Source organism: Anabrus simplex, chromosome 1, assembly GCF_040414725.1.
Source record: "Anabrus simplex isolate iqAnaSimp1 chromosome 1, ASM4041472v1, whole genome shotgun sequence".
Taxonomy (NCBI): domain Eukaryota; kingdom Metazoa; phylum Arthropoda; class Insecta; order Orthoptera; family Tettigoniidae; genus Anabrus; species Anabrus simplex.
Window position 1 is genome coordinate 857565442 of NC_090265.1, and position 25166 is coordinate 857590607.

The 25166-nt window shown below is 41.4% G+C and overlaps 1 protein-coding gene across 1 annotated transcript in view; it reads right to left on the reverse strand.

Annotated features, from left to right (window-relative positions):
• The window catches only part of LOC136857639 (uncharacterized), a 337721-nt gene that overhangs the window by 73897 nt on the left and 238658 nt on the right, over positions 1-25166 (reverse strand). The window contains exon 3 of the mRNA XM_067136444.2: positions 2895-3028. Within this exon, the coding sequence (XP_066992545.2) occupies positions 2895-3028 (134 nt within the window). The remainder of the gene's footprint in view (positions 1-2894; positions 3029-25166) is intronic.

Below are 25166 nucleotides of genomic sequence, written 5' to 3' on the forward strand. Positions count from 1 at the left end.
CAATATTCCTTGGGCGGTTGAGTCGCTGCGCACCCACGATGCGACAGAATAGCGACTCACCGTGGACAACAGTAGCTCCAGGCGCGAAAGTTATTCCTTTACTATGTTTATGGTCAGAACAAAGACATTAATATTACTTATCGGTCAGACAGTAGGCCGATGGCCTTCTGAGCTCAAGTTAGCCAGTTCGATCCCAGATCAGTTCGGTGGAATCTGAAGGTATTCAAACACTCCAGACTCGTGTCGGTAGATTTATGAGCACGTAAAACTCAGCACCTCAGTGTATCCGAAAACCGTGCAGGTAGTTAGAGGGACGTAAAACCAATAACACTCTTCTTCTTCTTCTTCTTCTTCTTCTTCTTCATCATCATCATCTTACACTCAGGTGGGGTCGGCTTTTCTGGTAACTCTCCTGCAGTAACTTCTATCTTGCATTCTATTTTCATCAGCACTGGTACTATTCAGCTCCTTTCTGGTGCAGGTTTTTCATCTTAATTTAGGTCTGTCCAGAGCTGGCTGGCCTTCTACTGCCTTCCTCTCCACTCTGGGCGCCACTTAATCTTGAGGTCTTCGCTCAAAGCGACCAAACCATCTCAGTCGATTTTCCCTCAGTTTCTCAGAGATTGGTGTTACTCTCAAAGACTGGCGAATGGTATCATTTGGAATTTTGTCTAGCCCAGCTAGTCCACGAGCCCATCGGAGCAACATTATTATTATTATTATTATTATTATTATTATTATTATTATTATTATTATTATACGAGGGGTGTAAATAAAGTAGTAGCAACGTAGTCCACACACTCGCAAGTAACTGGGCATACAAAAATAGGATATATGAGCGGGATGTGTAGTGTGCATTTGACGGGCATTCATTTGAGAGTGTTGTTCCTGTGTGGCGTTGAAGTGAAGAGTGTCGATTTCACCGCTCTAAAACATTATTTCAAAAGGTGATCAGCGTTCGTAGATTAAAATCGAGGTTGCCCGTGGCACAGTGAATCAGAATGTTATCGAGGATTACGTGAGGCCTGTGTCGAGAATGCATTACTACATAGGACGGTTGCACGATGGGTCAAAGCGTTTCTTGCGAGTCGGGATAAGCCTGCGGATTTGCACTGCACAGGTCGTCCGTCCATTCCTCAAGATCAGATTGACATCGTGAGTGGTCTCGTTTCTGTAGACCAGCGATGGACTGTGCGGACATTATCCGTAGCCATAAAACGGTGTGGTACATACTAACGAAATGTCTTAACATGAGGAAAATTGCGTCCCGTTGGGCTCCACATCAACTCACCGACGTACACAAATGGCACCGGTATGCATCCACCTGGACAGACACCGCAACGAAGGAGACGGATTTCTGCTGCGTATTGTCGCCATTGATGAGACGTGGACACGAGCCTACGAGCGTGAATAAAGCGTCAGTCGAGCGAGTGGCGTCACCCAGGCTAGCCACGCGTCCACAGAAATTTCGACAGGAATCTAGCTTATGCTGATTGTGGCATACGGCTAGAGGGTGTTATTCTTACGCATGCTGTGTCTGAGGGACAAACCGTCAAAAGTAACTATTGCCGATTTCTGGAGCGACATCTGCGTCCAGCTATATTGTCATGTCGCAAACAATGTCAAGCTCTTATTGAAACGGTGGAAATGGCACGTCTTGGAACACCCTCAGTACCTAACAGACATGAGTCCTTGCGACTTCGACTTATTTCCGGAGTTAAAGTAACCCCTCCGAGGACGCCGACTTCCTGACGTGGTCTCTCTACTCCGCGCAATAGGGCGCTCCGTGCCGCGCGGTGCCTATGGTCCCCAACGGCCTCCTGACATTTGGCAAACGGTAACAGTCTTAGCGGGTGACTACACTGAAGGAATGTAATGCTACTGTACTTGTTAGTTCATTAAATATTGCGTTCTTTCATCAACATTGCTATTACTTTATTTACAGCCCTTGTAGTTATGCTAAATTTATATCTCTCGTCATTCCTGTCCAACTACTCTTCCGAACTCAACGGTATTAGATTATGAGGCCTACGGAGATTTCCATTACCCCTACCTTCTACGAACCTTCCATTCCTTCGGCCGATACCCACACTATCTGAGGAGTCGGAATTATTGCCTTTTTTGTGTTACGGGGGACTGATAATCATGTTATCTTATCAATGACAATTTCTTTTCTCAACGGACATAACCCAATTTTACGGCGGTATGCTCTTCCTGTCACCAATGCTATGTGGAGGGATGTATTCAGTATTGCTTATATCTACAGCCCTGTGCGGATATACAAAATATTATCCGCACCTGCATCCGCATCCGCGAGTGGTTATTTGCATCCGCGAATGGCTATCCGCGGATATTGTAAATATTTAACTACAGCATATTACACCCAAGGTATTGAAACGGATAAATCTGTTAACATAATACCACAGGCGTGGTACCTAACACCATATCCCCTACAGTCACAGGCTTATGAGGGATTTTCTCTTGCGACAAATGCCGACGTTTTGACCTTTGTTCGTTCTTTCCATTAACTGCGGGCTGGAGCCAGTTAGGATTAGGTTGTATTTACGGCTTTATGGTGTCAATGCTCTTTATATATCACCAGTCTTCTAAGCACAAGATAAGAACATAACCGAGTGAAAATCAATATTCATTATTTAGAAATTCTCCGCAAAATTCTCCGCACTGCCATACAGTTTGCATCCGCTAAGACACCAACTTAGAGGATATCCGCATCCGTGGAGTACTCTACTTATATCTGTAGCCGGTCCGGCCGAGAATTGAACCCGGGGCACTCTGAACTGTAAGTTATCACACTGACCATTCACCTAAGGAACATAACCTATCAATGACAACTAGCATATTTTAAAACGTTCGGATTCAAGGTTATAACTTACGCCAGTGACGGTAACCCCACAGTAGTCAGGAGCGTCGCTTTTAGCGAACAGGTTGATCTCCAGCGTGGTCACGTGACTCCCGTTACCAATGGCCATGCAGTTAGGGTTACGGTAGTCTCTCGCTTGCACTGCTCCTGAAACAATAAAGTGACATTGTCAGCTACATACATACATACATACATACACATATGGGCACAACACATTCATACATACATATAGGTACATACATGCCTTTCAGCGTTCAGTCTGCAAGCCTCTGGGAATTAACTAAACGCCTCCAAAATCCTCTATATGTAACTAGTTTTGTGGCCTCGTTTAGTTCTTTCATCAATACCCACTTGGTCTTCTACTTCTCTCATCCTCCAAGACCGAAGTCCATTAATCTTTTTAGGTAATCTATTCTCCTCCATTCGCCCCACATGATCGTCGTAGCCAGTTTGTATGAACACCTTCATTCATCAAGGTCATTCCTAATGTGTCCGGTTCCATGACTAAATGGTTAGCATGCTGACCTTTGGCCCACCGGATGAGTGTGTGCCATCTTCTGCATTAGAATTCATACTAGGCAGGGTTCCATCCTCAAACCCATAGGTCACCTATACGGCGTCAACTCGAAAGATCTGCACTGGACCGCTTCGGAGGCCACTTGCCATTTTATGTATTCCTAACTTAGCCTTTATCTCCTCATTCCGAGTGCCCTCCTGTCATTGTGTGATAGTACATATATCACACCGCCGAATTATATGTAGAAGTTAGAGATATTATTGTCAGTATTCGATTTATTATTATTATTATTATTATTATTATTATTATCAGTATTTGATTTGTATATTTTGCCATTTATATTGGTAAGCTGGAAGATATCCACATATGTAGGTATGAGTAATTTGTTTTACACGAGTGGGAAAACATTGCTTTAATAACTCTGGTTATTCTATGAGTCATGTAAATATCCCAGTGTCTTATGAGATGTGTTTGTTGTGATGTACTTGTGTCAGGAAATTCCATTAGTCATGTATATATCCCAGCCTGATGAGATGAGCTTGTTGTTTACCAGGGAAATTTGATGATTCATGTAAAACTCCCGAGTGTTTGTTTATAACTTGGGAGAAAGAAGAGGTTCACTCATGATTGGCTGGCAAGCACCAATTCAGACGTATCATCTGAGAGGAGGGGGATGTTGATGTCTATAAAGGTTGATCATACGGCGGCAACCGGGGACATTGTAAAGGGACATTGTAAGGGTGATTGTAGAGGTGATTGTAAAGGAACGAGAAGGAAGACAACTACAACTACAACTACAACTGACGCACTGTACGGGAAGGAAGTGGTGCTGATACACGGTACTGGAGTGACACGGCTGCAATGGACTGGACTTCAAACGTTCGTGGAGCGTAGTCTTGTTATGTTCGTGGAAAGTGGCTGATTGTGGAGAGTGCTTGCGCATTAAGTATGGTAGCACTTGTGGCGGCCTGGCATTATATGTTGGTGAAAGCTATCTCAGACTTTCCATAATTTATGTTGAGGATCGACAGACGTGTGTATATATCTTTACAACAAGTGTTAAAATATGTGAACACAGTAGTACAAGGTACAGTATCTGTGTGATGAGATAACTGCCGATTATGAGAATCGGTAAGTCGAATTGATATAGAGACAGTGAAGGGTATTTATCTTCATACATGTACATTGTTCATCGGACCATCTACAAATGGTAGCTTAGTTCTCGCTTTCGTTTTCCCACGATTTTCATTATTGTTGTTGTTGTAAATATGGAGTCTTCCAGCAATATTTTATGTGTGTATTATATGTATAATGTTGTATGTTGATGAGGTGCTCATGCACGGAATTTGGTAAGAATATAGTTAGCTATTTTATAATCAGTGTTATTGATGAACCTAGGTGCAGTTCCTACCTAATTAGTCGTTTTCAGGAGGTTAGGTAAGGCCTGCAGCAGATGTACCAGTACGCAGCATTATGTACACGCCCTGGGATATACAGTTTATCATGCTCTTATCTAAATTCGAGGGATCCATTCTGGTGAACTCTGGCGCCCATACTACGGACATTTCGATTAATTATGCTTATTAATTTTATTAAGTTTTTAGAAATATTTTTATTTATGATATATTTTATATTTTTTATTTATTATTATCGTAAAAAAGTTACAATTGTTCCCACCTGTTTGTACCAGCGTTCCTTCTCGCTACTTTCATGCTCGTTACTTTTCGCATGTGCATTTACCTTAAATCGTTATCGTAGTTTAATGGCTCAACTTTTGTGAGTACAGACTACTAATCACATGGTAGTCTAATTTACATAGTAAATGCTCAGTGTTGTTGAAGTAGGCATTGCTTTTGCGAAAAACCAGAAGAAGAAAAAGTTAGTTTTGGTTAAATACAATGTATCTAAGATTACGATATTCTTAGAACTACGAGATGTGCAATATATCGAAGAACCGAATTTGTTTACATTGTTTCTGAACTGTTAAATTTGATTGGATGGCAGAGCACAGAAACAATAATTCAAGGAAGATTTCGGAAAGTAAAGATATTTACAGATCGTTGCGTTAGAAGGTAAATTCAAATGTCATTTTGTTTAGTAGTGCCGGGCTGAGTGGCTCAGACGGTTGAAGCGCTGGCCCTCTGACCCCAACTTGGCATGTTCAATCCTGACTCAGTCCGGTAGTATTTGAAGGTGCTCAAATACGTCAGCCTCGTGTCGGCAGATTTACTGGGACGTAAAAGAACTCTTGCGGGACTCAATTCCGGCACCTTGGCGTCTCTGAAAACCGTAAAAGTAGTTAGTGGGACGTAAAGTAATTAACAATGTTGTTATTATTATTGTTTAGTAGTCGAGAGCCCCGTGGTGCAAGAGCAGCGCGGCTTCACTCAGCTTCCTGGGACCGACTGAGGAGTTGTTTATATGAGAGGTAGCGGACCCAGTTATTGTTCTCCTTCAACCCCGGCGGTGTTAGGTTTTCGATGCCCATGGATTGTGATTTTCACGCCCTTGTTTTGATGATAACCTTATTTTTCAAGGGTTGGACTTCTTATTAGTGTTAAGAGAAGATGGTTGCCTAGTTATACTTCCTCTTGAGACAATCACCGGGCGAGTTGTTCGTGCGGTTAGGGGTGCGCAGCTGTGAGCTTGCATCCGGGAGATACTGGGTTCGAACCCCACTGTCGGCAGCCCTGAAGATGGTTTCCCGTGGTTTCCAATTTCCACATCAGGCAAACCTAAATCAAGGCCACGGCAACTTCCTTCCCACTCCTGGGCCTTTCCTATTCCATCGACGCCATAAGACCTATCTGTGTCGGTGCATCGTAAAGCAAATTCGGTATCTAAAAACAAACAATAATAACCACTACTGCCAGCACGTGGTCAAGAAAACCAAGCAATACTGTTAAAAATGTCACGCGAACCACGTGGCATCCATTAACTGCAGGTGATGTGGCTGGGCAGCAGATGTCTTGGCAGGGCAAGACCCCAATGTGCTGCTGAGTCAATTTCAAAACAAATTTTAGAGATTGCCATTAACATATGTCCATTATCTTCTAGATGTTGTCATAATAAATACGGTAAATAAGCATCGTGGCGGCAGCTTTTCAAAAAGCTCGATAGCAACGTTTTTGCCATTCGATATATTATTTAATTGAAGATTGGTATCTTTTAACATGCTATTATGAGAGCAAATGACCTGTTCAGAATCGTTCATGAGACTGCTAATCGAATTTTGGACCTTTACGTCTGAGGTAGGAGTGGCACCTTGCCCATCTCAGCAGGTCAATAGCTGTGAGACAATGAGATGGGAGCGAAACTAACGAATGATGACCATAGAGAAACCTCATTACCCGTTGCTTCGTCATGCGCAACTTGGCTAAATCATTGTGTGTTATTGACTCTGAAACACGATCATACCCTTGCTATTAGATGAGGAGCTCCTACCGCGGATGTGAGAGGTTTTTGTTTAATAAATGAAACACGCTCTGCATGGGTGAGTACACAAACTTTCCTTGCGCAATTGATCCTCACAGAAAGCGTGACGTGACGTGTCGGCTCATTTGTTCACAGACTCCAACTTTAATGGCCCTAAACGATGCGAAGATTTTAATAATAATAATAATAATAATAATAATAATAATAATAATAATAATAATAATAATAATAATAATAAATATACTATGTTGAAACGCACAGTCCTATGATCTTGACTTCAACAATATTTATGTCATTGTTGACGGCCGAGTTCTTCGTCTTGTGTGTAATCTCGCCGTCATTCGCTCTTATCACTCACTACCATCTCTACGCCGACTCATACCTTCCGCTTCATTGTAAAGGAATGACTAATACATAATATTACGTATTCTCAACGCAGAAAGATACAAGCGTCACTACTTATTACAGACAAGAGGTACGTTCATACAAAGACGCGATCAAATATCAATGATATATTATCATCCAGGTTATGTATTTTGTTTAGCTTATTTCTTTTAGTGTCAGGAGTGTCCAACATGTTCAGCTCGGCTGGTGCAGGTCTATTTGACGCCCATGGACGGCCAGTGCGTCTGGGTGTGACATGATGATGAAGATGGCAATGCATTAGGGAGAGGATGAAACCTGGTGCCGGCACATCGCCTACTCCTATCGAATAACACTTATGAGTCTACTCGAGGCTCAAAGTCTCCATCCTACGGAAAAATCACCATCAATAGCGTCATTTGGACTAGAAAAAAGAGTGACTGAATGGGTGGCTATATTTCTTGAAAATAGATCTCAGAGAATTAGAGTAGGCGAAGCTTTATTTGACTCTGTAATCATGAAAAGGGGAAATTCTCAAGACGGTATTATTGGACCTTTATGTTTTCTTATATATATCAATGATATGTGTAAAGAAGTGAAATCAGAGATACGGTTGTCTGCAGATGATGTTATTCTCTACAGAGTAATAAATAAGTCTCAAGATTGTGAGCAACTGCAAAATGACCTCGATAATGTTGTGAGATGGACAGGACGCAATGGTATGATGCTAAACGGGGATAAAAGTCAGGTTGTGATTTTCACAAATAGGAACAGTCCTCTCAATTTTAATTACTGTGTTGAAGGAGTCTAAGTTCCTTTTGGGGATCATTGTAAATACCAAGGTGTTATTATAAGGAAATATCTTCATTGGGGTGATCACATAAATATGATTGTTAATAAAGGATACAGATCTCTGCACATGGTTATGAGGAAATTTAGGGGTTGTAGTAAGGATGTAAAGCAGAGGGCATATAATATCTGGTAAGACCCCAACTAGGGTATGGTTCCAGTGTATGGGAACCTCACCAGGATTACTTGATTCAAGAACTGAGAAAAATCCAAAGAAAAGCAGCTCAATTTGTTCTGGGTGATTTCCGACAAAAGAGTAGCGTTACAAAAACGTTGCAAAGTTTGGGCTGGGAAGACTTGGGAGAAAGGAGACGACCGGGCGAGTTGGCCGTGCGGTCAGGGGCGCGCAGCTGTGAGCTCGCATCCGGGAGATAGTGGGTTCGAACCCTACTGTCGGCAGCCCTGAAGATGGTTTTTCGTGGTTTCCCATTTTCACACCAGGCAAATGCTGGGGCTGTACCTTCATTAAGGCCGCGGCGACTTCCTTCCCATTCCTAGACCTTGCCTGTCCCATCGTCGCCTTAAGACCTATCTTTGTCGGTGCGGCGTAAAGCAAAATAGCAAAAAAGCAACAAATCAACAAGAAATGAGACGAGCTGCTCGACTAAGTGGTATGTTCCGAGCTGTCAGTGGAGAGAATGTGTGGAATGACATCAGTAGACGAATATGTTTGAGTGATGTCTTTAAAAGGAAAGATCACAATATGAAGATAAATCTGGAAATCAAGAGAAAAAATTGGGTCAAATATTCGTTTATAGGAAGGGGAGTTAGGGATTGGAATAACGTACCAAGGGAGATGATCAATAAATTTCCAATGTTTTGCGATCATTTAAGAAAAGGCTAGGAAAACAACAGATAGGGTATCTGCCACCTGGGCGACTGCCCTAAATGCAGATCAGTAGTGACTGATTGATACATTTCAGTGACATGTGCCTCACACCATATGAACTATGACAATTGTTTCCACCAATGGGACTCGATAGGCCTAATATCTAATACGAACTTAAATATGTAAAAACGAAATCCCTGGGAAATGCTGCCCATTAATGGATTTGGCCTTCCAAGTCGACTGCTGAGAGGTCGGATGGCCTGGAGATACTGGTCCGCTCCTCAACTGAACTCCAGTCCATCCTCTGTCCAAGATTAAAATTCTCTTAGACGATCCGGAACTCGAGCCCTCAGCAGTACCTCTCTACACTACGGGGATAGGGGTAATAAATAAATAAATAAATAAATAAATAAATAAATAAAGAAAGAAAGAAAGAAAGAAAGAAAGAAAGAAAGAAAGAAATTCACTCTAAGGCCTAAACGTCTAAAATAACTGGATCTAAACATGCTCCTACTTTCAGATTTTGTCTTCAGTTACTTTTTGCGATCACACCTACATTTTACATATCTTCAAAAAGAACATGTCTGAGTAGCTCAGACGGTAGAGAGCTTGCCTTCTGAGTTCAAGCTGATGGGCTCGATCCCAGCTCATTCCGACGGTATTTAAAAATGCTCTAATGCAAGACTTGCGGGACAAATTCCAGCACTTCTGTGTCTCCGAAAACCATTCCCGGCTCCATGGCTAAATGGTTATCGTGCTGGCCATTGGTGACAGGGGCCCCCAGTTCAATTCTTGCAGGGTCGGGGATTTTAACCATGATTGGTGAATTCCGCTGGCACGGGAGCTGGGTGATGTGTCGCCTTCATCATCATTTCATTCTCATCACGACGCGCAGGTCGCCTACGGGAGTCAAATCAAAAGACCTGCATCTGGCGAGCCGAACTTGTTCCTCGGTTACTCTCGGCACTAAAAGCCATACGCCATTTCATTTGCGAAAACCATACGATTTGTTAGAGGGACTTAAACCCAATAATATTAGGCCTATTATATACACAAAAATTCTTGTAAAAAAAGTATACTGGCTCGAATGGTAAGAACACTAGTCTTCTGACCCTAAGCTGGCGGGTTCAAACCAGGTTCAGTCCAGATGTATGCGAAGGTTAGTCTCCTGTCTGTAGAAACACCGGCACGTGGAAGAACTTCCGCAGGACAAAATTCCTGCATCTCGGCGTTCCGAAAACCTTAACATTGGTGGAATTTAAAAACAATAACATTATTATTTAAAACATTATAACCTTATTCACTGTACACATTTCTTCATTCAAGCTTAAATCACATTAATGATGTTTTGTTAGTCGAATAGAAAGTTTCTTACGTCTCTACAAACATATTTTATTCGGCCTAGAATCTCAAATGCGACCTACTCTCACTTTCAGTAAACGTGGGTGGACCGAATGTAGGAAATGGCTTTGCTATCATCGACTATCGATCAGTTCCTTGCATACACTTTCTAGCCATTAGATACATAGTACATACCAAGAGGAAATGAAAGGCAGGGTCAGTGGCTTGGAAAGGGAGCTTTAATTTGCTCACGTCAATGTCGCAATCGTCATCCATAGCTAATGTCGGTAAGAAATAAACAGATGGAACGGTTGAGCCTAACATAAGCTTATGTACCAGACACGATTGTATCGTGCGCAGCCCAGGAATTGGGGTTAAAAAAACGTTGGAGATTTATTAGTTTTCAATAATTAGGCCTGCATGTGTGTATTAAGGCTGGCAGGGTTCTTACAACGTACTATCATATATTAAGTGGTTACAGATGAGTTAGACGCTATAATAAGCCAAAAATGAGAAAGGATGACTAGGTCTTTCCCTATCTATTGGATAAAGTTAATGTCAGTGTGAGAATTCTGACCATTATGAGATGAATACAGTACTTTTATGTATCTGATGCACACTAAACTGCTGTGCGGGGGTGAATGGTGGCGGTAGAATAGGGACACAATATAATTTTAACCCGGGCGACCCTATCGCTATATTGTTAGGTTAAATAGCAGTGTTTTCAACCCTTTATTAACAATGGGAAACGAGTATTTGTTTCGTCCAAACAAGACGTTTCTAAGACGGTGATTATTCGTTCTAGAAATTGTTAAAGATTTAAGCAAACGAAACATTTTGACCTTTTTGACAATAAAATGAAAAATTACTGAATAACTAACTGTGATGCAGTTTTAATTTATTGCTGGATTGTTTCTAACACCCTGTATTTTAAATTAACGAGGATGGAACAATTTCCACAATTTTAACAGAACTTGTCCTTCTTATAGGTTCCATCTCGCGAAACAGTAACTCTTACAAAGAAGACTGACAACTAGAAATCAACCTTGGTCCGCATTTGACAAAAAAATAAGACTATAGTCATATAAGGTCCAAAAAAATTCCACTACTTGCTTTTGTGTTTAATTTCCTCAAGAACATAAACCAATGAACATATTATCTATGTTTACATATCATAATAAAATATACGCAAGAACTCTCTTAAAAGAAGATCGCATTGAGAAAATATAATTTTCTAAAGAGACTTTTTCACACAAGTGTTTATATATCTTTATATTTCAATGTTCCAAAAATCAGCATGCACTGATGATGGCCCAAGGGGTCGAAACATGTCATACATTTTAGATAATTATGTATTAATTTTAAAGTTAGTCCGCCTCTGTGGTGTAGTGGTTAGTGTGATTAGCTCCCACCCCCCCGGAGGTCCGGGTTCGATACCCGGCTCTCTCACGAAATTTGAAAAGTGGTACGAGGGCTGGAACGGGGTCCACTCAGCCTCGCGAGGTCAACTGCGTAGAGGGGGTTCAATTCCCTCCTCAGCCATTCTCCAAGTGGTTTTTCATGGTTTTCCACTTCTCCTCCAGGCAAATGCCGGGATGGTACCTAACTTAAGGCCACGGACGCTTCCTTCCCTCTCCCTTTCAATCTTCCCATCCCTCCACAAGGCTTTTGTTCAGCATAGCAGGCGAGGCAGCCTGGACGAGGTACTGGCCCTCCTTCCCAATTGTATCCCCGACCCAAAGTCTCGCGCTCCAGGACACTGCCTTTGAGGAGGTAGACATGGGATCCCTCGCTGAATCCGAAGGAAAAACCGATCCTGAAGGGTAAGCAGGTTAAGAAAGAAAGAAGGAAGTAAGGAAGGAAGGAATGAAGGAAATTTTTAAGTTTGTTAACATTGGGTATTGAACAAGGTGGATTAAATCCTATTTTTAACAGGGATGAAATAAGCCTTGAAAAATTATTTCGCAAACGGCCAAACATTTTCTGAGTTTTGTTTTTTCTAGACAAGGGTGGGGAAAATCATGATATAAGTAATTTGATATTACTTTTGAATGGAAGCATCTAGCACAGCACAGTAGCGTTCCTTGGGATCCTCTCGGTGAGCGAAACATGTTCCGCGTGTGCTAGATGCTTACATTCAAAAGTTATTTCAAACAACTTATACCATGATGCCTCCTTCCCCCTTGTCTAGAAAAAAGCGAACCTCAGAAAATGCTTGGCTGTTTGCGAAATAATACTTCAAGACGGACTACATCATTGCTGATTTAAAATATAATACGTTAGACACACTCAAATCAAAATTGCATCACAGGTAGTTATTCAGTTATTTTGCAATTTGTTGTCGAAAAAAGTCAAACATTTTCGTTTGCTTAAAATTCTTTAAACTTTTCTAGAAGGGTTATTCATCGTAGAAACGCCTGGTTCCCATTGTTAATCAACAGTTAAAAACATTGTTGATAAGCCTAATAATATAGCGACAGGGTCACCAATGTTAAAATCATAATGTGTCCCTAAACTTTCTGGCAAAATTGATGCACGTTATCCCCTGCCTGTCGTAAGAAGCGTCTAAAAGAGGCTCTCAACTTAGGCACTATGGGGCCCCTAGCTGAGCCTCACACTGCTTCCATTTACTTGTGCCACCCTCCTCGCTTTTATATACCTGCTTAGTTTTTCGTTTTATCAGTCTCTACCGACTGTGAACAAAATGTTGAATGGAAATGGCTCACACTGGTATTGTACGCTTGTTTTGTGTCAGAGCCGACTGTTCCAGTTCGTTTACTTCCAATAAAAGATGATATAGCGAGTTCCTAGCTCAGGCCTATACTCAGAACAGTAAGATGTGTAGAACAGTCTTAAAGTCATGTGCCATATTAGATCCGATCACAGCATCTGTATCTGCTGTATACAATCTAATAAATGGAATCTAAGCAAATAAAATTTAAAATGTGTTTATCTACATTGCCAAATTGACCATTTCTTTGTCTAACAAATATTTTTATGATATACAGCTTTATCCATCGAGTTTATTCCTGATTTAGCGTTCCCCTCCTCTTCAGTCCGAGTTCCCGCCTGTCATTGTTCTCACCCGTTTGTACCAGATATCGTTCTCGCAACATGCATGCCCGTTAATATCTTATGAATAAGATATCACTGATATAAATTGGGATATTTTATTTGTGATTTCTAAGGGTCTTTGCAATAAGCCAAGCCCTGATCCACGTTTATTTGAAACGGATTTAATTTTGAACGTACATTTCAACGTTATGAGCATTTTTAATCACATAATTTATTTAATTTAATGACAGTTACAAAACTGTCGCGAACTGCCACAAAAATATCTATGTGAAATCTAACGGCATAATTCATTATTTAAACTATACATCTTTTACCACCGAAGCACGATGTTGAGCTACTCAATACTGAGCGGTCATTTTAGTAGACTTAAATGTATAGCATAAGAATTTTGTCTGTACATTGCTCAGAATTAAAAAAGAATGGTATTTCTGTACAGGCCCTGTTCACAGTAACAAGGAAATGCACTTTTTAATTTTCCGTAATTTCTATCTGTCTGTCTACTATGTATGCGTATAACGAGAACGTGGCTGAATAAAATATAATGAAAATCGGCAAGTAAAGATGGGGAATAAGGCACTTCAATCCAGGCTGTAAATAACTTTATTCACGCTGAGTGAAATGGTAGTTTAGGGGAAAGTCTAAAATTCAATTCTCAAAAATCTATGTTATCGATAAAATCTACGTAATTAAAGAGATATACGATTAAATTTCCGATAATTTATGTATACATTTTTGCCGTACCGGCTATTATAACAAAGATATTCATGATTTTCGATGGCCAAGTCCATATCAATGCCGTGCCACGTGAAAATGAGAGAACAGAATTTATTGATAATCAGTATGTAAAGTCGAGGAGCAAAGCACTATATAGTTTAGACTACAAATAACTTTATTTACGCTGGATAAAATGGTAGTTTAGGGGAAGGCGACTGAATTTTTTTAAGTACCCATGTTATTAAGCAATTTAATAAAATCTTATTCACAACGCATACAAGAGTTCATCTAGAATTCTGCATACAGTATAGAATTCGGTAGCGAAGCGCGGGTACACCAGCTAGTCTATATATATAAAATAAAAATTTTGTCTGTACATTGCTCAGAATTTGAAACGAATGGCATTTCTGTATCGGTCATGTCCACATTAACAAGGAAATACACTTTTTACTTTTCCGTAATCTCTGTCTGTCTGTCTGTCTGTCTGTCTGTCTGTCTGTCTGTCTGTCTGTCTGTCTGTCTGTCTGTCTGTCTGTCTGTCTGTCTGTCTGTCTATCTGTCTGTCTCTGTCTGTATGCATGTATGTACACGCATCACGAGAAAACGGCTGAAGAGAATTTAATGAAAATCCTTCGTAAAGTCGAGGGATGAGCCACTACGATCTAGGCTGTACATCACTTTATTGACGATGGGTGAAATGGTAGTTTAGGAGAAGGCCTAAAATTTAATTCTCAAATATTTATATTATTAGTGGTCCTATCGATAAATAGTCGTGTACATAATTAAAGTTATATAGAATTACATTTCTGATCATTTATGCCATACATTTTTACCGTACCGGCTATGATAACACAGATATTCATGAATTTGTATTTTTGTTGCTAAGTCCATATTAACGCCGAGCCACGAGGAAATGGGTTAACATAATTTAATAAAAATCGGTATATAGAGTCGGGGAATAAGAAACTACAGTCTAAGCTATAAATACCGGTAATTTTATTCGCCCTGGATGAAATTGTAGTTTAGGGGAAGGCGCCTAAAATTTAATTTTTAAATACCTATGTTATTGATCTGCCTACTGTCATTTCTTGATGGATACAGTACTTTTGCATCCATCTCTTTACACAGGCCAGAGTAAAGTGTAGCTTCCACCGAAGTCCCAGTCAACATCCATGGCTGTGACAATATGGAAGTTGCTGGGGTATGGGTAGTGCTGAGTAATGACATTCAGAGCATGACTCGTGCATCTGAGTGTTATGAAAGGTGCTGCTCATAGTGTCAGTCGTGCTGCAATAGTACTTTCTGACCCAGTGAGGAAAGCAATGGCAACCACCTCACTCCTCATCTTGCCTAGTACGCCTCATTTTGGTGCTGCCATTGGTTTTTGGGGTTTCCTTATAACCGCATAACCTTTGGTGCTGCTATTTGAGGATCCAACCAGCCTCTGGGCTGATGACCTAACAGACAGACAGACAGACAGACAGACATACAGACAGACAGACAGACAGACAGACAGACAGACAGACAGACAGACAGACAGACAGACAGACAGATATTATTGGTCCTATCGAAAAGTACTACATAACACAAGTTAATGCAATTTCCGATCATTTGTTTTATTCAGTTTTACCGTACCGACTATGACAAGAGTGGTATTTCAGAGTCGGAAGAAAACTAAATGTGAAGGCCTACAGTATCGAAAGCGTGTAACATTGATCAACAATAACATTACATTGGCCATTGTTTGTTGTGATGTTCTTTGTCTCTTATGCAGCCACTCAACTCCGAACCGAGTATAACAGCCTGACTTAATATTGGCGGGAAATAGCTGGGGAGTTAGAAAACTTTCTTCTTTAGCATGCCATTCCTCTGGTTCATACATTTCCTGATACTGCTCTTACGTAACAAACTGGCTCATCATAGTATTCCAGCTATTCGATCCCTACTCTGACGCGCTGTTTTGAATGAGCAGTGTGCACTCTTAAGGCAGAAGCTCACTTAGTAGTAGTAGTATGACCTGGTCTAGAATTACAATTTAGGCCTATTCCAAATTATAGGACCTCAATCCACCTCAACTCAAAATTCAATCCTGAAAAGAGCCGTTTCTTAAGAAAAGCTTCTTCCTCTTCACTTTTATTAAATTACACATTCACCGGGCGAGTTGGCCGTGCGGTCAGGGGCGCACGGCTGTGAGCTTGCATCTAGGAGATAGTGGGTTCGAATCCCACTGTTGGCAGCCCTGAAGGTGGTTTTCCGTGGTTTCCCATTTTCACACCAGGCAAATGCTGGGGCTGTACCTTAATTAAGGCCATGGCCGCTTCCTTCCAACTCCTAGGCCTTTCCTATGCCATCGTCGCCATAAGACCTATCTGTGTCGGGGTGACGTAAAGCCACTAGCAAAAAAAATTCTACATTCATTTTATTCCAAATTAGCAGTGAAGAGGGGTTTCTCCTCTGGCTTTGAGGAAAATTTGCTTCCTAGTCAGATTTTTCCGTCGCCAGTGTAGTTTATTGAGATTTTCCGACTCGTCGGGTACTCCAAGGAAACAGATTAGTAAAACAGCAAAGTTTTTGCCCCGGGAATGTCCACTATTCGACCCTCCCCCTCCCGCCGAAAAAAAAGACGAACAGTGCTCACGGATCACGGCTCCAGCTCTGGAACTTTGGACCGTTAGATCGGCAACGTAGTACTGTTCGTTAAAAGTGAGAAAATGTGTGGTTTTTCATTTGATCGAGTATTTCATATGAAAGCATTGCTTTTAATCGCGCTATTCCTAATGACGTCATTGTAATGACCTATCTTAATTTCACTTGGGAAAACCATTAAGACAGTCTTTCTGAGGATATAAAAGGACAGGTGGAGAGTGAGTGCCTGCCATTATAATGAAAACTCCCTAATCTGATTGCGACTGATGGTAGGCAAGTAGGCCTACCATCACAATGAAAATTCTCTAATCCAGTCTACATACGAGAAAAGACGTTTGGTGAATTCCCCGTCGCGTCTCTAGGGTAACGTTAAGAGCTATGCAATTTAATACAATCTTGCTCAGAACGTGTACACTACCTAACCTAGAATTCTGTATACAATGTAGAATTCCATAGCGAAGCACGGGTACATCAGCTAGTACAAGATAAAACTAAAAATCTGATGCAAAAATGGCTTGATATTATGACGTTATAGTGGCAAAAGGAGATATAATCCATCCGATGGGAAAAGGAAATGGTAACTCAGATATTTTTCAGTATCTTGGTGAAAATCTTTTCACGGATGCGAACTGTTCATATCAGTTATTTTGAAGAGTTTCTGCTTCAATTCAGATTGTGACTAACCAGAAAGTGTTGTAAATGGCGTGGAACGTAGATAGTGATTGATAGTGACAGATTGTAGAAAAGCATAGATATCTTGGCAGTATTGAGCATTGTCGTCACGAATTATTTGAAGAAAACCGCTGGAAGGCAGTTGGGAGTCGAGGTGAAGTTAATGAAGTGCAACCAGCGCGTCATGCCTCGCTATATTACTACAACAGATCCGCCACGGTAGTGTAGGGGTCAGCTCATTAGCTTGCAGTCAGGCTGGCCCGAATTCGATCACTGGCTCTGTGAAGAAGTTACTATGCGGTGAACTCAGCGTTAGGCAATATTGAATAGAGAAGTAGCTCAGGTGCTAAGGTAACTCAACTTACGTCCAGCTGCTGGTTCAAATCCGGTCTAGGGCAAGAATATCTGCACTGTCGTTAATTATGAACATATATGGTATACTGATAATTATTTCTAGCGACAAGGAGCCTCACACATGCACATGAAACTTCTAATTTCAGTTAGAATGGAAAATAAACGTAGACAACCAGCTAAAAGAATGGACTGAGCCGACTAATAAAATAATGTTAAAAGAGGATTTCTTAAGTCTGTTCAAGTTCTATTCACGGCTATTCTCAATTCAGAGGCAAACATGCAAGCTAGCTTGTAGTTTTGCCTCACTGTTGATATCGTGACCATAGCCATAGCACCTCCTGTTTTACTTGCAATCAGAACCAGAGGGACGTGACTTATCAGCTAAAAAATCCCGCATTGCATTGTCTGAGATTCGAACCGCAGACCGGCTTTGGTGAGAAGCCAGTGGCGATGTCACTCAGATATCACACCCCTTCGCTCTATTTTAAACTCCGGGTTGAACGGGAACGTGCCTAGCACACAAACCATAGCCAATTCCTTCTAAAACCTCTCAGACACATTGTATTCGAGATGAACAAAATCTATAAGATGCCTATTTGAGCACCAGACACAGTACTCATTTAATTAACTTTCTCGTCGGTCAGCAGTGAATATAGCCCGATCACATCCTGTGAGACAGAAAGAATATTCTATCAATTTAGAAATACACTGAGTGTAAATTTACACCACATAACCTTGAAAAACACACAGTAGTCAACTATAATGTAGCTGGAGAGTAAGTTGTTTCGGTGCTGTTTCATTCTCTTTTCACAAAATTAAGTCCAATAACAAGCTGGTTCTTCCTAACACAGCACCACATTTACGTAAAATTGTTCAGGAGATGATTTACATTTGAAATATTTTAGTTAACACAAAGTTCAGTTCATTGGCTGATTGGTCAGCGTCGAGGCCTTCGGATCAGAGGGTAACCAGTTCGATTCCCGGTTAGGTCAGGGATTTTAATTACATCTGGTTAATTCCTCTACGTCGGCGACTGGGTGTTAGTGTTTGCCCAATACACCCCTCTTCATACACAACGCACCACACTGCACAAAAGCACGGAATACTGAATTCATTCGTCCATATAGACTGCGTGTCAGGAAAGGCATCCGGCCGTAAAACAGAGCCAAGTCCACGTATGTGACATAGTTCGCACCCATGATCCCAGTAGGGTAGAAACTAATAATAATAATAATAATGATAATTTAATAAAAGTTTATACAAATGCTGATTCTGCCTATTCTGTGCCTATTTTAAACCATTTTAATGACCGCCGAAAACAGGATTTTTAATGATTAGTAAAGAGATATGTACTGTAATCATTCCTCATTCCTTATCGGCTTCCTTTAGTCAAGTTTTATTCTTCTCCAAAACCGACAGTTCTATATTAGGCTTCCTAGACCTACCGAAATTTCAACTAACCGTTCTTTCATACCGTTTACCTTTCCTTAGTCGACACCTTCATTTTCGACAGACCGAGCTCCATAGGTGCAGTCGCTTAAGTGTGGCCAGTATCCAGTATTTGGGTGATAGTGGGTTCGAACACCACTGTCGGCAGCCCTGAAGATGGTCTTCCGTTGTTTACCATTTTTTACACCAGGTAAATCACTTCCAGGATGGCTGAGGTGGGAATAGAACCCTCCTTTACTCAGTTGACCTCCCGAAGCTGAGCGGACCCCGTTCCAGCCCTCGTACCACTTTTCAAATTTCGTGGCAGAGCCGGGAAGCGAACTCGGGTCTCCGGGGTGGCAGTTAATCATGCTAAACACTACACCACAGAGGCCGACATGAGGTTACATTGCGTAATGTAATCGGCCGTGTGTTGACCGCCTGAGGAACACAAGTAATTATTTTAACGCTTCTGGAATAATACATAACAGGACTTTCTAGAACGGTAAATTCGACCAATAACCTTCCCGTAAGGGCTCAGTGATACACGCATTTAAAATAACTCCCTTTCTTCGACATCAGCGACCATGGCCCAAGCGTGAGAATAGAATGAAAGCGGCCGAAACATAGGCGTGGTGGGACTGGCAGCCTTTCACTGGGTCAGAGTTCACTTGGACTCTCGAACACAGCCGGTGATAGAGTACTTGAATTTCATCGTTCTTTCTGGCACTTAACTGCGATAGACTAACTTCAGCGATAAACCTAGTATGTACTCCATGACAAAACCTGTAGCACAGTGTGACTGACAGACAATCAACCGAGCTCGATAGCTGCAGTCGCTTAAGTGCGGCGAGCATCCAGTATTCAGGAGATAGTGGATTCAAACTCCACTGTCAGTAACCCTGAAGATGGTTTTCCGAAGCTTCCAGTTTTCATACCAGGCAAATTAGGCCACGGCCACTTTCTTCGCACTCTTAGCCCTTTCCTGTCCCATCGTCGCCATAAGACCTATCTGTGTCGGTGCGACGTAAAGCAACTTTTTTTTTGCTAGTTGTTTTACGTCGCACCGACACAGATAGGTCTTACGGCGACGATGGGACAGGAAAGCGCTAGGAGTGGGAAGGAAGCGGCCGTGGCCTTAATTAAGGTACAGCCCCAGCATTTGCGTGGTGTGAAAATGGGAAACCACGGAAAACCATTTTCAGGGCTGCCGACAGTGGGGTTCGAACCTACTATCTCCCGAATACTGGATACTGGCCGCACTTAAGCGACTGCAGCTATCGAGCTCGGTAAGCAACTTTTAAAAAGACATACAGTCGTCTTGGCTATTAATTTTGATTTTACATATTCAATTAGGTTTCAGAATATATCTAAGCATTTAAAACTGACTCAAAATTAATAAGGAGTAAGATGTATATTTGGTTTAAAACTTGCTGATTTCCGTACCTATTACGGAACATGCAAATATAATTGGTGGTACTTAGCGAACCTTGAAGTTCACCCTTGGACACAAAAAAATCATTCAAGTGTCAAATGTAGGCTGTTGTTTTGCGGTATAGGCTAATCACTGTAAAATATCGAGCCATTTTACAAACACGAGATTCAGGTTGGCTGAATCTTTTCTTTGGTCGAATTTCCGTCGATACTTCGTGTGTTACATGATACTTCTTACGGGGTGGAAGGAGAATATTTAATTTTCCGATTTAAGATATTTGAGTTTTACTCTCCTCCTGTAAATTCACATTTTATTTCCAAATAGGTGCAAGAATATTTAGATGTCTCCAACGCTTTTGACGTTATTAACTCGAACATGTAGGGTAATTTTAGATATTCTCTCACAGTGATGGAAAAAGTACAAGGAAAAAGTAAGTGGGCTGAATTACCTGAGAAATAATATACTCAATTACAATTACAAACTACTTTTCTAACAAGCAGTCAGTACAATTACTTCACAGAAGGCCAGTCTGACTGTTTTTCGCATGACGCTGGAACGATATCAAAATTCGCAGAGAAAAAGTAATATGTTTTGTTTGTGTGTTTGATAGAGACATTGAGTAGCTATCATCACTATTATTCCGGGTAATATTCCCAATTTATTGGGACCGGCAAATGTGGCGGATTTGGCCTAGTTTTATGGCCAGATGCCCTTCGTGACGCAAACCATATGTGGAGGGAACGCCTTTTCGCAATTGTGTGTTTCTATGCTGGTTAGTAGTGTGGTGTGTTGTGGTATGTGTAGATGAGAAGAAGTGTATTAAGATGAACACAAACACTCAGTCCCCGGGCCAGAAGAATTAACCATACGCAATTAATATCATCGACCCGGCCAGGAATCGAACCCGGTACCGTGTGATCCGAAAGCCAGAATACTTACCGTTCAAGTGGCTAAGTGAGGCTAAAACATTATAACTTGGCACTTCAAAATATATTTTTCCCACAATTTAAATTTTAATTTTAATGATATTCTATCACTTCAAATAATGTTCCATTTAATTTAAAACACAATTCGTTGTGAAAATTCTCATCGCTAAGCCTCGACTTTTTTGGGGCACTTGAAGGAATATCTGTGTTTAATTTCAAGAATATCCCAAGCAATGATAGATGCTGTAACGTAAGTTTGATGTCGGCGGAAGTACTGAAGAGGTAAGAAAGTACCTCATCCAGCACTGGTGAAGCTACTGGTTCTGAAGTAATAGAACTGAACAAAGATACCTCATTAACACTTTTTTTTCGCGTATCTGCTTCCATTCGATGCATGATTACTGGAATATACCGATTACAATATTTTATTTCAAGAAGTAAATTTATTATGTATTTATTTCATCCGTTTACCCTGCAGAGTTTTTCCCTCGGACTCAGCAAGGGATCCCACCTCTACCGCCTCAAGGGCAATATCCTGGAGAGTGAGACGTTTGGTCGGGTACACGACTGGAGTGGAGGACCCGTTGCCTACGCTATAATGCAAGGCCTTGAAATGCACTCGTGGAAACGGGTTGCTTCCTAGTTCACCATTCAGCCGCTAGGATCGCGTTCTCGCCCCCTTGTATTCGCATGGCCGTATATGTCAATAAGTAAATTACATCCTAAATAAAAAGAGCTGAATGTTTTTGCGAGTATTGACAGTACTGTATTTATAGAGCGGTGCTGCATTGGCTTGGATATGTCACTGAAGTTTCAAAACTTTCCTTCTGAGGGGCTTCTTATCAAGTTTCAAAACTTTCTCTCTTCTACTTGAGTGGCTCAAAGCAATGTTGTCTAACAGAGGTATCAGAAATTTTCATTGTAGAAAAAGAGGTGGTTTGTCGCCTTTACACTTTCCACATTTAATTTCACTGTTGAACATGTCTTTCGAAAAAATAAACGTACACCTTTTAGTAACTCTCTTCGGGACAAATACTGCGTAGCGGAAGTGACAAATTCCATCGTTCACTGCAGAAGTGCCACAGACGATTTTCGGTATCTGAGGGCTCCTCGATCTTGAAAACGAATAAGACACAATGTTGGACTTTGAGTAGCTGGAGAACAGATATGTTCTAAACAGCCTTTACAGTCTGTTTTTTTCTTTTGCCACATGAACCATAATGTCATTGTATTCCGCTTGGCGTCTTAGGTAGCTGAAGAAGAGCTCGATGCCATAGCTCGTTAGGTTCCCGGCAGCCCTGAAGATGGTTTTCCGTGTTTTCCCATTTTCACACCAGGCAAATACTGGGGCTGTACATTAATTAAGGCCACGGCCGCTTCCTTCCCATTCCTAGGCCTATCCTATCCCATCGTCGCCTTAAGACCTATCTGTGTCGGTGCGACGTAAAACAAATAGCAAAGAAAAAAAATCCATAATGCAGATGTATACTTATGAGGTATTTTACGCAGGCCACAGTGGACTGGGTAGTCAAGATCTATGCCTGATATATTTCTCTCTTGATTCCTTTTTACTTTCTTTGAATGTCTTTTAAGTTTCTTAATATGTGACAGGAAATCATTAATTAACCAACTGAGGAGTTCATCTTCAGTACTAAAAGGTGCTTTTTTTTTTTTGCTAGTGACTTTACATCACACCGACACAGATAGGTATTATGGCGACGATGGGATAGGAAAGGCCTAGGAGTTGGAAGGAAGCTTTTTTTTTTTTGCTAGTTGCTTTACGTCGTACCGACACAGATAGGTCTTGTGGCGACGATGGGACAGGGAAGGGCTAGGAGTGGGAAGGAAGCGGCCGTGGCCTTAATTAAGGTACAGCCCCAGCATTTGCCTGGTGTGAAAATGGGAAACCGCGGAAAACCATCTTCAGGGCTGCCGACAGTGGGATTCGAACCCACTATCTCCCGGATGCAAGCTCACAGCCGCGCGCTCCTAACCGTACGACCAACTCGCCCGGTTAAAAGATGCTCGTTTGTTCTCGTTCCTGAATATGTCCCATGTGAGATGTTGCAGACGTTATGCGCATTGAACAATTTAATAAAATGCTCCATAAAACAAATGGCTTATTTTAAACTGTATTTTATGCTCTCGGGACAAAACCACCTCCATACTTTACAAACCAGAGATTGTTTCAGGGGAAAATACAATATTTTTAGCTCTTGCTACATTCATTTTCGTGAAATTTGTTGGGCAAATTATTTTTCTCGTTGGTTTCCTAATTTAAGATTTCTGAGTTTGAAGATGCCTCTCAAATGATCGCCGATCACGGTAGCATCGTTTAAAAAAAGTCCAGTGACAAATTTTGGGATCGTCCGATTCTTATGACGTAACTCGGATCAAAACTTAGGAACAGAGGTCTAATTTCATCAGCTTGAAGTCGTATCTCATGCGTAATACTTCCTCTGTATAATGTTTCGAATATTCACTGGAAACTTGTGAAACGAAATTCCACTACTTTTAATTTCTTGTGAATAAACCATGACTGGAACTGCGAATGCTTAACATCAGGCAAATACATAATACATTCACAACCAACTCAGTTAATGAACACGTTTAAAGGCGCGAGCCTGGTAGACAGGGGGCAAGATAGCGATCCTAGCGGCCCGGCATTGAACTTCAGTGTAACCACTTCCATAGCGTTTTACGGGCTCTATTTCCAGGCCTTGTATTATAACGTAGGCAACGGGAGGACCAGTACCTCACCCAAGCCCAGGTGCGCTCACCTGCTATGTTGAACAGGGGTCTTGTAGGGGATGGGAAGATTGGAAGGGACATGCAAGGAAGAGGGAAGGAAGCGCCCGTGGCCTTAAGTCAGGTACCATCCCGGCGTTTGCGTGGAGAAGAAGTGGGACCACGCAAAACCACTTCAAGGATGACTGAAGTGGGAATCGAACTCTCTCTCTACTTAGTTGACTTCCCGAGGCTGAGCGGACTCCGTTCCAGTCCTCGTACCACTTCGCAAATTTAGTGGCAGAGCCGGGAATCGAATCCGGATCTCTGGGAGTGGTAGCTAATCATCCTAACCACTACACCACAGAGGGGGGCTCAAGAAGTAAATTAACTCGTAGTTGCATTTTGTAATAAGTAACGATTACAAGTAAAAATTAATAGAAAGTATTTGTTACAAGTAATTCGATTAAGTTACTTTTACTCAATTACCGGTACTTCTCAACTCTGACCACAAGCAGCACTCGTCAAATAGGTATCATCGTTTTCGAAAAAAAAAATCATGTACCGGCCTACAGCGTGATTCAAAACAACACCAACATTGCTTAGTATGTTGTACGGGATGGCAAACTAATTGGTTCTGAAAGGGGAATCGATGGCCGGAAATATACGTATGGTTTGAGCGCTGAGGGACATCAACGTTTGGCAAAGCCTCAGATGTGGGGAAAGGGCGTGCGTTCCACATTTTATCAAGAAACTTCTACCAAGAAACCAACAAGAGCATCCTATCGTGCATTAAATTACAAAAAGGGTTCGAACTGGCGACCTCCTACTTGATTACAGAACCTGCATCGGCGATGTAGACATTGACGCACATTGTCAAATACTGTACAGTACGTGTGGATTGTTCAGACTGATAAAACTGATTGACAATTCGAACCCCCTTTATAATTTAATGCATGATATGATGCTCTCGT